The sequence below is a fragment of the Somniosus microcephalus genome, chromosome 17, assembly GCF_052327205.1.
Source record: "Somniosus microcephalus isolate GS21.2 chromosome 17, FLI_Smic_1.0, whole genome shotgun sequence".
Classification (NCBI taxonomy): Eukaryota; Metazoa; Chordata; class Chondrichthyes; order Squaliformes; family Somniosidae; genus Somniosus; species Somniosus microcephalus.
This window is the reverse complement of record NC_141003.1, coordinates 57,213,183-57,228,781: the sequence shown is the minus strand read 5'-3', so window position 1 is coordinate 57,228,781 and position 15,599 is coordinate 57,213,183. Positions and strand designations below refer to the sequence as shown.

General features: G+C 46.7%; 1 protein-coding gene across 4 annotated transcripts in view; it reads left to right on the top strand.

The window, feature by feature from the left end:
- The window catches only part of LOC147105734 (protein PHTF2-like), a 159,190-nt gene that overhangs the window by 74,185 nt on the left and 69,406 nt on the right, over window positions 1-15,599 (top strand). For 3 of the 4 annotated variants that reach the window (XM_086010406.1, XM_086010407.1, XM_086010405.1), the window contains exon 3: window positions 10,884-10,940. In XM_086010406.1, the coding sequence (XP_085866532.1) occupies window positions 10,884-10,940 (57 nt within the window). Of the gene's footprint in view, window positions 1-10,883; window positions 10,941-15,599 lie in introns of those variants that run through there. The other variant, XM_086010408.1, reaches the window with a different exon arrangement.

Sequence of the window (15,599 nt, the reverse complement as noted above, 5' to 3'; positions counted from 1 at the left end):
GCTTTATATTCATTAAGGAAGTATGAGAGAAAAATTGGCACTTTAGACATGCGAGGTTCATATATTTGTGTAACATTTTGACATTCAGATTGATGTTTCAGCTGCTTGTTTGTGTATTTAATCAGTTTTTTCCTCCTGATCAGAACCAGCAGCGCTTTCGATTGATCAAGTAAGCAGCATTTTGTCTGATTTAAAAAAAATATAATCCAACTATGAACTGGCGTGTTAAGAACTTTGTGCTGCTGTTCTTACAATCTTTAGAGATAGCAGCACAGGTATAGTTTGAGCCAAGATTACGATCGGAGATTGTCCCTTCCTTTTCAATGGCAATTCCTCAAACTAGATGCTGAATCTACATGTAAGTACCCTGTACTATGGATTGTAAGTATATGCCCATAGATAATCCAAAATGAATCATATTTACAGGCCTGCTCCAGAGTCCCAAGTGCGGTCCTCTTCTTCAGCACATGGCCCCGTAAAGCTCCTGTGTAGCGCCTTGGGATGTTTTCCCATGTTAAAGACACTATATACATGCAAGTTGTTGTTGTAGTTGTACCGAGGAGTGTGAATGTCGGGCAGTGGGATCTACTTGGAGCATGTTTACTCAGTAATGTTGGTTCCAATTAAATTGATCAAGTTAGACCCTGAGTGCAGATGTTGAGAGTCTTGGCTGAGTAATTTTTGTCACCCCAGCATATCCTTGCACCAAAATATGAGTCAGCCAGCTTCAAATATAAATCAACTAAGCAATTTAAAAAGCTTTGTATTGATGGCAGTAATTACTTCGGAAAGATGATGACTCTTGCTATAATTTGAGAAAAATAACTTGCATCAACCTGTAGAGTTAGCACGTCTGTCCCAAAACACTTCCCATCCAATGAATTAGTTACTGAAGTGTAGTTATGTGTAGAGCGGTTATTTAGGCAACGTACAGTGCTCGAATCACAGGCAGCCCTGTACCACCTTATCCAAGTGATTATTCTTCATGTGTGGATCTTCACTGTGAATGTCAGCAGGATATTACAGCGAAGCACAATCCAGTCATTGCTCAGTGTTCACACATGCATACTTCCCAGTACAGTCACTGGGTAAGAATCAGACGTGGGAACTTTGCCAGATTTTTCTGGGCCCAAACTCAGCTGCCTGATTTGGCTTACAATTTTTTAATTTAATTCTAAATGTACTTCTGAAATAATCACTCTGAAAACAGGTTGCCTCCAAACCTTTTTAAATTGCTTAGTTACAGTAATGCAAAGTTTATTGATTTATATTTGAAGCTGGCTGACTCATATTTTGGTGCAGCAAGGATATGCTGGGATGACAAAAATCACTCGGCCAAGGCTCTCAACATCTGCACTCAGGGTCTAACTTAAAAAATAGAGGAAGCATGTTATGGGTGTATGATGCACCTTTTATGATGGCAATTCTATTTCTCTCGCTTATGATGTTAGAAAATAACTCGCTCATTAGAATATTTAATACACCCCATTAGTGCACAGCATATATCTTCTGCCAGAGTTGCACAAATTGTTCAACATTAGTTAGATTCCCTTCATCTCTATGAATGAGGAATATATGACGCACTCTATCCATGAGGTAGATAATTGGCTTGCAGTAACTTGTCAGCCAGTGTATATTTTTAATTCTGTGGGCTTTGGGAGAACACACAATTTCTCGTCGATACCAGGCACTCATCTTGTGGGAAATTATAGACATGGACAAGTGTCCTACTAGCCTGTCACCCAGGACATTGGTGAACCTGTCCCTGTCCCTATACTGGGATGGAGAATTTTTTAAAGCTCTATGCATTGGAAGGTGTAGGTGCTTCACTATAGCAAAATCACTTCAGGAATAAATGCAAGTCCCCCTATAGCGGATGCATTGAACTGTTATCTCCTATGACAGTTTTTATATTTCTATGTAGAGGTAAATATTGAGACTCTTTGAGGTTTTAAAAAAAAAATCGTTTATGGGATGTGAGCGTCGCTGGCAACGCCAGCATTTATTGCCCATTCCTAATTGCCCTCGAGAAGGTGGTGGTGAGCCGCCTTCTTGAACCACTGCAGTGCGTGTGGTGAAGGTATTCCACAGTGCTGTTAGGTAGGGAGTTCCAGGATTTTGACCCAGCGACGATGAAGGTTCGGCGATATATTTCGAAGTCAGGATGGTGTGTGACTTGGCTGGGAACTTGGAGGTGATGCTGTTCCCATGCGCCTGCTGCCCTTGTCTTCTAGGTGCAAGAGGTCGCGGGCTTGGGAGGTTCTGTCAAAGAAGCCTTGGTGAGTTGCTGCAGTGCATCTTGTAGATGGTACACACTGCAGCCACAGTACACCAGTGGTGGAGGGAGTGAATGTTTAAGGTGGTGGATGGGGTGCCAGTCAAGTGGGCTACTTTGTCCTGGATGGTGTCGAGCTTCTTGAGTGTTGTTGGAGCTGCACTCATCAAGTGGAGAGTATTCCATCACACTCCTTACTTGTGCCTTGTAGATGGTTGAAAGGCTTTGGGGAGTCAGGAGGTGAGACACTCGCCACAGAATACCTAGCCTCTGACCTGCTCTTATTGCCACAGTATTTGTGGCTGGTCCAGTTAAGTTTCTGGTCAATGGTGACTCCCAGGATGTTGATGGTGGGGAATTTGGCAATGGTAATGCCGTTGAATGTCAAGGGGAGGTGGTTAGACTCTCACTTGTTGGAGATAGTCATTGCCTGGCACTTCCGTGGCGCGAATGTCACCTGCCACTTTTCAGCCCAAGCCTGAACGTCGTCCAGGTCTTACTGCATGCGGGCATGGACTGCTTCATTATCTGAGAAGTTGTGAATGGCACTGAACACTGTACCGTCATCAGCAAACATCCCCATTTCTGACCTTATGTTGGAGGGAATGTCATTGATGAAGCAGCTGAAGATGGTTGGGCCTAGGACACTGCCCTGAGGAACTCCTGCAGCGATGTCCTGGGGCTGTGATGATTGACCTTCAACCACCACAACCATCTTCCTTTGTGCTAGATATGACTCCAGCCAGTGGAGCGTTTTCCCCCCGATTCCCATTGACTTCGGTTTTACTAGGGCTCCTTGATGCCATGCTCGGTTAAATGCTACCTTGATGTCAAGGGCAGTCACTTTCACCTCACCTCTGGAATTCAGCTCCTTTGTCCATGTTTGGACCAAGGCTGTAATGAGGTCTTGGTGGAACCCAAACTTGGCATCAGTGAGCAGGTTTTTGGTGAGTAAGTGCCACTTGGTAGCACTTTCGATGACACCTTCCATCACTTTGCTGATGATTGAGAGTAGACTGATGGGGCGGTAATTGGTCGGGTTGGATTTGTCCTGCTTTTTGTGGACAGGACATACCTGGGCAGTTTTCCACATTGTCGGATAGATGCCAGTGTTGTAGCTGTACTGGAAAAGCTTGGCTAGAGGCACGGCTAGTTCTGGAGCACAAGTCTTCAGCACAATAGCCGGGATGTTGTCGAGGCCCATAGCCTTTGCGCTCAGCCGTTTCTTGATATCATGTGGAGTGAATCGAATTGGCTGAAGACTGGCTTCTGTGATGGTGGGGGACCTCAGGAGTAGGCCGATATGGATCATCCACTCGGCACTTCTGGCTGAAGATGGTTGCAGATGCTTCAGCCTTGTCTTTTGCACTCGCGTGCTGGGCTCCACCATCATTGATGATGGGGATATTCATGGAGCCTCCTCCTCCTCCCATTGGTTGTTTAATGGTCCACCACCATTCGCGACTGGATGTGGCAGGACTGCAGAGCTTTGATCTGATTCGTTGATTGTGGGATCGCTTAGCCCTGTCTATATCATGCTGTTTCAGGTTTAACCATGCATGTAGTCCTGTGTTGCAGCTTCCCCAAGTTGGACCTAATTTTTAGGTACACCTGGTGCTGCTCCTGGCATGCTCTTCTGCACTTGTCGTTGAACCAGGGTTGGTCCCCTTCAGTATATGTCTTGGTGGTAATGGTAGAGTGAGGGATATGCCAGGCCATGAGGCTACAGATTGTGGTGGAATACAACTCTGCTGCTGATGGCCCACAGCGCCTCATGGATGCCCAGTTTTGAGCTGCTAGATCTGTTCTAAATCTATCCCATTTAGCATGGTTCTCTCGCCACCTGTCGCAGGCCCAGACTGGCAGTTTTGCCCTTCAGGACTCGGCCAACTCGGACAGCAGTAGTGATGCTACCGAGCCACTCTTGGTGATGGATATTGAGTACATTCTGTGCCCTTGCTACCCTCAGTGCTTCTTCCAAGTGGTTTTCAACATGGAGGAGTACTAAGGGAGGGCGGTAGGTGGTAATCAGCAGGAAGTTTCCTTGCCCATGCTTGACCTGAAGCCATGGGGTCCGCAGTCAATGTTGAGGACTCTCAGGGCCACTCCTTCCCGACTGTATACCACTGTGCCACCACCTCTGGTGGGTCTGTCCTGCTGGTGGGACAGGAGATACCCAGGGATGGTGATGGAGGAGTTTGGGACATTGGCTGAAAGGTATGATTCTGTGAGTATGATTATGTCAGGCTGTTGCAGGTCTAGTCTGTGGGACAGCTCTCCCAATTTTGGCAGAAGTCCGCAGATGTTGGTGAGGAGGACGTTGCTGGGTGTGCCATTGCCATGTCCGTAGCCGGTGCTGAGGTCGATGCCGGGTGGTCCGTCCAGTTTCATTCTTATTATGTTTTGTAGCGGTTAGTTACAACTGAGTAACTTGCTAGGCCATTTCAGAGGGCAGATAAGAGTCTGGGTCTGGAGTCACATATAGGCCAGACCAGGTAAGGACGGCAGATTTCCTTCCCTAAAGGACATTAGTGAACCAGATGGGTTTTTACGACAATCCAATAGTTTCATGGTTACCATTACTGATGCAAGCTTTTTATTCCAGATTTATTTAATTAACTGAATTTATATTCCCTAGCTGCCGTGGTGGGATTTGAACTCGCGTCTCTGGATCATTAGTCCAGTAACATGACCACTATGCTACTTTAAGGGTCGTCAAATATAGGATTACATAACTTGTGATTATCACTCAGTGGTTATTGCAATGGTGTGATGGGATTTCTTTAGAGAGGACACATAGATAGTGTGAAGAAGCAATCCTTTGAGCAATGTGTAATATTTTCAACTGTCAAGTCAGCTTTGCAAGAGCAGTTTAAACCCACCGTGTGGGTAGCGACTTGGATTAAGGGGCAATCTATGGAATCGGTATCTTATTTTATTGGCAAATCTTAAGGTGGTAACAATAGACTGTGTCTGCAAAGATGTTTCCTTGAAAATACAAACTTTTTCATTAAGCACTGTTGCTTAGAATTGTTGTCTAAGGATAGTCAACATTTTAGTATGTTTGTCTCCGTTAGGTATCTTTTCATCCTAAGAGGGACACATTTTCTTTCACTCCTCCTCCTCAGTAGTACTGTCAACCTCCTGTTATATATTGGATGATGCTGGAAAGAAAGATGGATTGCCTTACCGTCTAAGATTATTTTCATTCTTCAAATGTATCATTCCATCAGTCAAGTGAATTTTGCTGTCCTGGATGGTATTACACTTCCTGAGTGTTGTGTCCAAAGCAATCCAGGCGAGTGGTGAGTATTCCATCACACTCCGAGCGAGTTTTGTAGATGGTGGAAGGGCTTTGAGAGGTCAGGAAATGAATCATCACAAAATACTCAGCCTCTGCCCTGCTCTTGTAGCCACAATGTTGAAAAGGCTGGTCCAGTTCAGCTTCTGGTCAATGGTGACTTCTCAGGATGTAGTTGGGGGACTCGACGATGGCGGTGCCATTGAAAGACAAAGGGAGTTGTCAGGGCTCCCTCTTACTTGAGACGGTCGCTGCCTGTCACTTGTCAGCCCCAGCATGTATATTGTTGAACTCCTGCTGTTGAATGAAACTGAACGCTGTTGTATAGTCAGCAAGCAGCCTCACTCCTGACCTATGACTGAGGGGAGCTCACTGATGAAGCAGCTGAAGATGGTTGGGCTAAGGACACTTCTCTGAGGAACTCCTGCAATGATGTCCTGGGACTGTCATGGCTTCTGACCAGCACAGACATCTTCTTTTGTATCAGGTATGTGTCCAGCCACTGGAGGGGGAGCCTCAATTTTCATGTCTTGATCAAGGCTCTGATGAGGTCTGGAGCTGAGCGGTTCTAGTGGAACATGAACTGAGTATTGGTGAGCAGATGTCGCTTGATCGCAGGTGTCATGATTCCTTCTGTCGTTTTACTGATGATTAGGAGGACGCTGACAGGTCTGTATTTGGCCAGGTTAAATTTATCCTATTGTGGATAGGATGTACCTGGGCAATCTTCCACATTGCCGGGTAGCTGCTGATGTCATTGATTTACTGGAGTAGCTTGAAGAGGAAGCAGCCGAAGTGCATGGTTCCTGACTACAGCTGGGCTGTTGTCAGAACCCAGAGCCTTTGCTGTGTCCAGTGCACTAAGCTGGTTCTTAATGTTGCAAGGAGTGAACTGAACTGGCTTGATGCTGGCATCTATGATGGTGCAGACCTCAGGAGGAGGCCAAGTAGGATGATTAATATTTCCTAATTACGAGACTGTCCCTAACGAGGAATCTGTGCGCGCAACACTTGGACTTTCTTGCACATGTATTAAATAGTGATTAATGCTTTCTCATTGAGCTCGATATTTAGTATTCCACTCCTGTCTTTCAATCATAATATTCTTCTGAGATATAAAATATTCCTCACGCGTCCATTAATACCTTCAAGTTCCAATTCTCTCTTCCTTCAGTATATGTAAACCTATTATACATACCTATTGCATACAAATTACTGGCCTGATCTTTCTGTTTTACTTCTACACCTTTTTCAGTTGTATTACAAATTAAAGTATTTTTCCATTTTCTGTACTCTTCCATGACCTTTTCTTCTAATCACATAAGAACATACACGTAGGAGCAGGAGTAGGCCATTTGGCCCCTCGAGCCTGCTCCGCCATTCAATAAGATCATGGCTGATCTGATCTCGGCCTCAACTCCACTTCCCTGCCTACTCCCCATAACCCTTGGCTTCCTTACCATTCAAATGATCTAGGAGCTTCAAACTTTCCATTTCTATTCCAGTTCCAACACCATGAAAAGGTTTCTGGCCTATTAGAACAGCTCCTCTCGGGAGATTGTCTACAGCATATCTTGAGCTTTTTCAAATGCTTGTTTTCTTCTCTAAGCATTAGAGGCTCTAATTAACTTCAACATGATTCCATGGAGCTCTAGGAGCAGGTTACAATGGACTGCCACTTCACTGCTGTCGCGTCTTATGGTGGTTCAAGCATTCTTTAACAACTCAAGCATAAATTGCTGTTTCATCAAACCTGACACATTTCTTGTTCAAACCAGTTACTGTCCTGTTTCAACAGAAGTTGTTTGCTGCTGACTTAGTTTCTTAAATAATTTATTCCCTCACCATGTTTTTTTGCACAATGCCACACAGCATTACGTACACACTGTAAACCTATTATTAACCAAAGAGGGTGGCTGAGTTTAAATGCAAGATGAAATTTATATTGAAGTTGGGCCAGCTAAATCAGAATCCGACATTCTTGCTCATTAGTGCTTTGTTAGTTGACTGCTATTGTAAATAACTGTCTCGGCTGAACAATTCTAGCTGTCATCTGTTAAAGTAGTTGGAGCATCACAGTAAATTCCAGTGTGGCTGATGGAGTAGGATTTAGTGGGATCAAACCGTGTTAAAATCTGTCATGTGCACTAGCCCTTCATCTGAATTTGTTATTTCAAATACGCCCATCCCTCCCCAAAACAAATTGTGACCTTAGAAGTCCCTTCCTTGGCTTGGCAGTTTGAGAGAGGCAATTTTTGATTGTTAACTTTTGCTGTGATGTATTTCTAATACAGAAGATTGTTATTTCACACACATCTACTTTACGGGCCTACTTCTGTTCTTCAGGTTTGTCTATATATCAAAGCCCTTCAAAATTAAGCATGGTAACCCTCCTCTAGAGAATTCAGTGATGCCAGCCATCATTTCTGGAGTTGTGTTCATGCAGAAATAAAAAAGAAATTGCTGGAAATACACAGCAGGAAAGTCAGCATTAAGGTTGCCAACACTGGTTGGAAGTAGTCCTGGAGATTTGATCAAGTGACGTCTGATTATGTGACGTGACGTCTGCAAATGTTATTGCATTTACCTTGGTCCTCTGTAGTTAAGCATCTTTGCTCATGGTTTTGCGCCAGCAGCTGTTGTGAGTAGCTCTGAGAACTAGGAGGCAACTGGTGAGCAGGCAAAGAAGGGAAACAGAGGGCAGGGAAGAGGGGACACCAAAATTGGACAGGGATTCGTAGGGAGGGAACCAGAGCTGGGAGGAACTTTGATTCCACTAGTAACTTAACTGAAATTCCCTTCATAACCAACAGTAATAGAATAACTCACTGATAACATAAGCATTAGGAGCAGGAGTAGGCCATATGGCCCCTTGATTCAGATCCGCCATTCAATAAGATCATAGCTGAACTTCAACCTCAACTCCACTTTCCCGCCCAATCTCCATATCCCATGACTCTCCTAGAATCAAAAAATCTATATCTCAGCCTTGAATATATTCAATGGCTCAGCATCCACAGCCCTCTGGGGTAGAGAATTCCGAGGATTTACAACCCTCTGAGTGAAGAAATTCCTCCTCATCTCAGTCTTAAAAGGCCGACCCCTTATCCTGAGGCTATGCCACTAGTTCTAGACTCTCCAGCCAGGGGAAACAATCTCTCAGCATCTATCTTGTCAATCCCCCTCAATTTTACATGTTTCAATGAGATCACCTCTCATTCTTCGAAACTCCAGAGTGCAGAGGCCCAATCTACTCGATCTCTCCTCATAGGACAAAGCTCTGATCCCAGGAATCAATCTAGTGAACCTTCGTTGCACCGCCTAGATAGTCTATGTAGCTGGTCGTGATAGGTGTAATGCCCCAATATTCTACCTGTAACTAGTAGTAATCCTATAACCCGCTGATATGCACCCTGTAATGATAACCAGAATCCCCTGCACTGCACAAGGCACGGTCAGGCTCCCCAGTCGATGCCACTTTTAACAGGCCCCATCTCTTTCCCTATCTCCTTGGACTCTGTTTTGGACTCCGGTTCTGTGTGACGGTGACAACTCTGATCTGGAAGCCTCAGTCAGAGCTGATCTGTACTTGGACTTTACTCATCAAAACCGGGCAGCACAGACTGAATTGAACCAAACGGAGAGATCACACAAAGGTCACTGGACCCAGTGTTTGGGGCACTTCTCATAGGGCGGCTCATCATCCTGAACTCAGCTCAGCACCGATAGTTCTAAACCCATCCATGGGTTCGGGCTCAATGAAGAAGAGTTTTCACAGAATGATAGAAATTACAGCACAGGAGGAGGCCATTCGGCCCCCTGTGCCGGTGCTGGCATGCTTTCCTGTAACCTCATTGTCCTCTAGATCTGTTTATATTCTTCCTTTCCAAAGACTTACCCCATTCCTTTTTAAATGACGTTCTAGTCTTTGCCTCAGTAGCCACTTGTGGTGAAGCATTCCATGGTCTAATAGCTCTCCGATCAAAAACCTTCCTGCTCCCTCCCCCCCTTGGTTCTCCCAGTGAGAATTCTCGGTCTCTGTCCTCTTGTTCCTCATTCGCTCTCCTGATCAGACAATTTTTCACTATTTACCCAGAGTAAAGTCCCCCGGTATCACTCGGCCCTTTACTGGCTTCTCCTCTTTCTGTGCTGCTCCCACATCACGCCGCTGCTGCTGCTGCTGCTGCTGTTCCTGGCTCTGCAGGAAATGATGGGCCCTGCTCCCACCCCATTCCCCAGTCTCCTCCTTCCCCCTTCCTCGACCGAGCCACAATTCCCCAAAACCCAGTTCCCAGTCGCCACTGAAAAATGTTATTCGACAGAATTTTCTATTTACTGACCTAATTTTGTGTCTGTGGTGATTTTATCCATTGTTTTTTCACCTTTTGATGACCCTTTCCGCCTTTGGAATGATGTGGGTTTTCAATCTCTATATGGTTGCTGTCAATACTGCTCTAGATAAGCCAAATGATGTGTATCTTAAGATGGAAAACATTCCAAAGCTGATTTTGTTCTCTGAAAGACAACACAACACATTTTCTGCTTAAGCCACAGGATCTCTAAATATTAAATTCTGCTTAGCTTGGTTTTATCTCAACTGACCTTTTAAAATTTACAGGTAGTGTTAACTGTTGTGTTTTAGTTGTACTCTGTTGAAATGTTGGAAGCATTATAGTAAAGTTCATTGCAGGGGGCTGCAGAGCTTAAGGCAAATGGACAGTGTCGAAGTAAAGATTCTAAATAAATGACTAAACTTTGTATAATATTTGCTCAATTTGCTCAATTTCTGTCATTAATACAATGCCCTTTTGGAGCCCAGAAATGTAATTTTGATTTCTGTTTTAAAAAGAGTAAAAGGGGATTGATGGAGTGTTAAGTGTACCTCATCCCTTATACTTGGCTTTACTCTGCAGCCTCTTTTAGGGAACATTCTCATAGATAATTGAAAATCTTTGTACATGTGAATGCCTTGCAACCTTGTATTCACCATGTCAAACCAAGATCTGTATACCCTGGAGATAACAATTCAAATCATTTCTTAATTTTGAAAGCTAAGGAAAACGAATTAATTCATTTATGATCATCTGATAGAACAGAATATTTGCATTTATATTTTCAATTTGCATACAATGTTGTATGCATTATCCAAGATATGTAAGCTGTTGTTAAATTTTCTGTGGTTTTATATTTGTGTTGCAAAAGTGGACATTTTAATCATGGACTATAGGTTTTTTACTGGTTTCCCCATCATAGTTGAAACATTCATTGGATGATTTTTAACTGATTTCAATGTTTTTTTTGTTACAGATTGGGGCTTACGATCAACAGATATGGGAAAAATCTGTAGAGCAACGAGAGATCAAGGTAGAGTCTTTTAAATACAGTTTCCATGGAGTTAGTAGTATGGCCAGCAGTAAGACGTAATAACTCTTAAGTGCAGCTGAGTAAATAACACAAGTACTACATGCAGTATTTAAAAAGGATGTCAAGTTTGGTGAAATTTCCATATAAGTAGTTGTGTACCTCGTAGTGGTATCATGAAAGGGGAGAAAATGTCCTTTTCACAACAGCTCCCATCTCTTTTATAAGGGCAGTCAATGCAGAAATTAACCACAAGTACGCTAAATCTCGAACTTGCGATTTGTCAAGTTCGGACTGCACATAGGCTTCGCTGTGTCATTCATCTCCTCATACAAATGAATGTGCTGCCGAAAAGTTGGGCTAATTGCCCATCTACTGCGAGGTGATTACGCTGAAAATGTTTAAGCGTGGTGCAAACAGGCACAGGAAGCCTGTTGCACAGCGTAAGGGGACTGGATGAGAAAATTGTATTGCAAAATGACCTGTAACAAGACAATGCTATAATGGAAGATAATAGCAAAATACTGCGGATGCTGGAAATCTGAAATAACAACAGAAAATGCTGGAAATACTCAGCAGGCCAGGCAGCATCCGTGGAGAGAGAAACAGAGTTAACGTATCAGGTCTGGGACCCTTCATCAGAACTGGAAAAAGCTGGAAATGTAACATATTAAGCAGGTGCAGGGGAGGGGAGGAAGGAATTGAAAGAACATGCTGTGAAAATGTTGCAAATGGGAATGGCAAAATCATACTGCATGAAAAATGGGGGCAGGGATTATTATCTGAAATGGTTGAACTCTACGTTGAGTCCGGCAGGCTGCAAAGTGCCCAATCGAAAGATGAGGTGCTGTTCCTCGAGCTTACGTTGAGCTTCACTGGAACAGTGTAAGAGGCCGAGGACGGTGAAATCAGAGCGGGAGTGAAGTGGAGAATTAAAGTGACAGGCGACCGGAAGCTCAGGGTCACCCTTACGGACTGAACGGAGGTGTTCCGCAAAGCGGTCGCCCAATCTGCGTTTGGTCTCCCCAGTGTAGAGGAGACCGCATCGTGAGCAGCGAATACAGTATATTAAATTGCAAGAAGTACAAGTAAATTGCTGTTTCACCTGGAAGGGGTGTTTGGGGCCCTGGACAGTGGGAAGGAAGGAGGTAAAAGGGCATGTGTTGCATCTCCTGCGTTTGCACGGGAAGGTGCCAGGTGAAGGAGAAGGGCTGTTGGGGGTGATTGAGGAGTGGACCAGGGTGTCGCGGAGGGAGCGGTCCCTTCGGAATGCTGAAAGGGGAGGTGAGGGGAAGATGTGTTTGGTGGTGGGATCACGTTGGAGGTGGCGGAAATGGCGGAGGATGATCCGTTGAATGTGGAAGCTGGTGGGATGAAAGGTGAGGACAAGGGAAACCCTATCGTGGTTCTGGGAGGGAGTGGAAGGGGTGAGAGCAGAAGTGCGGGAAATAGAATGGACACTGTCAAGGGCCGTGTCAACCACAGTAGAGGGGAATCCTCGGTTGAGGAAAAAGGAAGACATGTCGGAAGCACTGATATGGAAGGTGGCATCGTCGGAGCAGACGCCGTGGAGACGGAGAAACTGGGAGAATGGAATAGAGTCCTTACAGGAAGCGGGGTGGGAAGATTTGTTTTAAGAGGTTATCATCATAAAGTGTTTGTAAGCACACTGAATAAAGCATTAAATGAGTGGTTTGTAACTTTTTTTTAAGGTGAAGTTAATAATCAGAGTGTAAAGTAATGAGAGACTTGTATTGCCGGTATCTATATATATAAAAGGGCTCTTCTGTCTGTCTGTCCTGATGTCTGTCTGTCCGTCCGTTCTCTATACGTTTGAAAGTTACAGAGCGTACCGACGCGCGCGTCGCCTCAAAAGAAAGCTTGCGATTCCGGACCGGTCATAGGCGTATTTACGTTTCGGCCGGACAAAAATCCCGCCCGCGGTATCCCAAAAACGTTCAGCGTTCCGCTCATTAGCATCTCATTAGCGACCGTGTGACGTCGAGGTCCACCAATCGGACGGCGGGTTCCTTCCTACAGTTGAGTGTCGAGTGACTCGACGATTGACCAATCCTACGCTTCGGTGACCTGACCGGTCGACCAATGTGGACGGGCCTTATCCTTCTGAACCGAGGTGAGTGGACGCCATCTTGATTTTTCACAATTTTTCCCCCCACACTTTGTGTGTTAGGGAACTAAGGTAAATATTTTAATGATGTGTTAGGGAATTAAATAACAATTTAATAGGGAGGGGGGAGAGCCTCGGGAAATCGTGGGGGGCGGGGGGGAGAGCCTCGGGAAATCGCCGGGGGGGGGAGAGCCTCGGGAAATCGCCGGGGGGGGGAGAGCCTCGGGAAATCGCGGGGGGGAGAGCCTCGGGAAATCGCGGGGGGGGGGGGGGGGAGAGCCTCGGGAAATCGCGGGGGGGGGGAAGAGCCTCGGGAAATCGCGGGGGGGGGGGAGAGCCTCGGGAAATCGCGGGGGGGGGGGAGAGCCTCGTGAAATCGCGGGGGGGGGGCGAGCCTCGGGAAATCGCGGGGGGCTCGCGCCGCCCGCACTGACAGCGCATGCGCCGCCTGCACTGACCGCGCATGCGCCGCCCGCCCACAGCGGCCGTCCATCAGCCGCGCGATACGCGGGGGACCTCAGCTCCAGACCTCAGGCGCTAGGCAGGGGGAGGGGCCGGAGTGGGGGAGGGAGGGAGACAGGGGAGGGACAGAGGGGAGTGGAGGAGGGGAGGGGAGGGAGGGAGAGGAGGGGAGGGGAGGGACATGACAGGGAGAGGGGGGACACATGGGCAGGGAGACCAAGCGCCCCAAAATTGCCCTCGCAACGCGGGGCTCCCCAGCTAGTGTGTTATAAGAGATTTGTAATAACTGATGTTTGTGAATTTTGAATAAGCATACTTTGTTTTAATGAGAGATTTACAATAACAGATTGGTACCATGAGAAGATTGCAGTTACAGACTCTATTAAAATGGCAGCCCTTTCATGTTAGATTCCACTTTGGAGTCACGCATATCTTCTATCTATATATATAAAGCGGCTCTTCTGTCTGTCTGTCTGTCCCGATGTCTGTCCGTTCTCTATACGTTTGAAAGTTACAGAGCGTACCGACGCGCGCGTCACCTCAAAAGAAAGCTTGCGATTCCGGACCGGTCATAGGCGTATTTACGTTTTGGCCGGAAAAAAACCGCGCCCGCGGTATCCGAAAAACGTTCAGCCTTCCGCTCATTAGCATCTCATTAGCGACCGTGTGACGTCGAGGTCGACCAATCGGACGGCGGGTTCCTTCCTACAGTTGAGTGTCGAGTGACTCGACGATTGACCAATCCTACGCTTCGGTGACCTGACCGGTCGACCAATCGGTGCATGTGTGGGCGGGCCTTATCCTTCTGAACCGAGGTGAGTGGCCGCCATCTTGATTTTTCACGATTTTTTCCCCACACTTTCAGTGTGTTAGGGAAGTACGGTAAATATTTGAATTATGTGTTAGGGAATTAATTAACAATTTATTTGAGTTTTATATTGTGTTTAGCAACCCCCCCCCCCTCCTCCTCACCCTCGCGCAGGGGGGACTCGGGGCCTGAAGCTCAAAAAATGTCTCTCTCTCTCTCTCTCTCTTTCTTCCCTCTCTCTCTCTCTCCTTCTCCTCTTCCCTCTCTCTCCTTCTCCTCTTCCCTCTCTCCTCTTCCCTCTCTCTCCTTCTCCTCTTCCCTCTCTGTCTCTCTCTACTTCCCCCTCTCAGGTTTCACGGTGTCGCGGACGGAGCGCGGGCGGGCCGCCCGAAGTTTCCCGCTTGCTAACGGCCGCCAAGCCGCCCTTGCCTGCTCCCCGCGGGCCGCCTCGCGCCGCCCGCACTGACCGCGCATGCGCCGCCCGCCCGCAGCGGCCGTCCATCAGCCGCGCGATACGCGGGGGACCTCGGCTCCGGTCCGTCCCGGCCTCAGAACCCGACCGCGCCTTAAGCGCTAGGCCCCGCACGGCCGCTATCGCAACGGCACCGGACCTCAGGCGCTAGGCAGGGGGAGAGGCCGGAGAGAGGGACAGAGGGGAGTGGGGGAGGGGAGGGGTGGGGCTGGGCGAGGGGAGGGGTGGGGGTGGGCGAGGGGAGGGGGTGGGGGGAGGGAGGGAGGGAGAGGAGGGGTGGGAGGGAGAGGAGGGGTGGGAGAGAGGGGAGGGGAGGGAGGGATAGGACAGGGAGAGGACATGACAGGGAGAGGGGGGACACACAGGGGCAGGGAGACCAAGCGCCCCAAAATTGCCCTCGCAACGCGGGGCTCCCCAGCTAGTATCTGTATAAAGGAGAGACAAAGAAAAGTCCCTGGTATTCCCTTTGCGTTTACCCAGAATTTCACTTCGGGAGTATTAAGTAAATCAGGTGTCTGTCTGGTTCCCAGCACAAAGATAAATGCTTTGACTTACACAACTTAAGAAGATTCTCAGAATGTTCAAATAAATATTGCCCCATTTGTTGTTTTAAAGATTTCAGTTGCTGCCACGTTTATGCAGTTTACTGCAGCTGATAATGTAAATGTGATGTACTCCTGTCATCTTATAGTTTGTTCCTCCATGAAGCTTAGGTCTGTGATTTTTACTGATTGCTTGATACTGCCTTGTCCCCTAAATCATACAAATCAGCAATCTCCTCTGTTTCCTGAT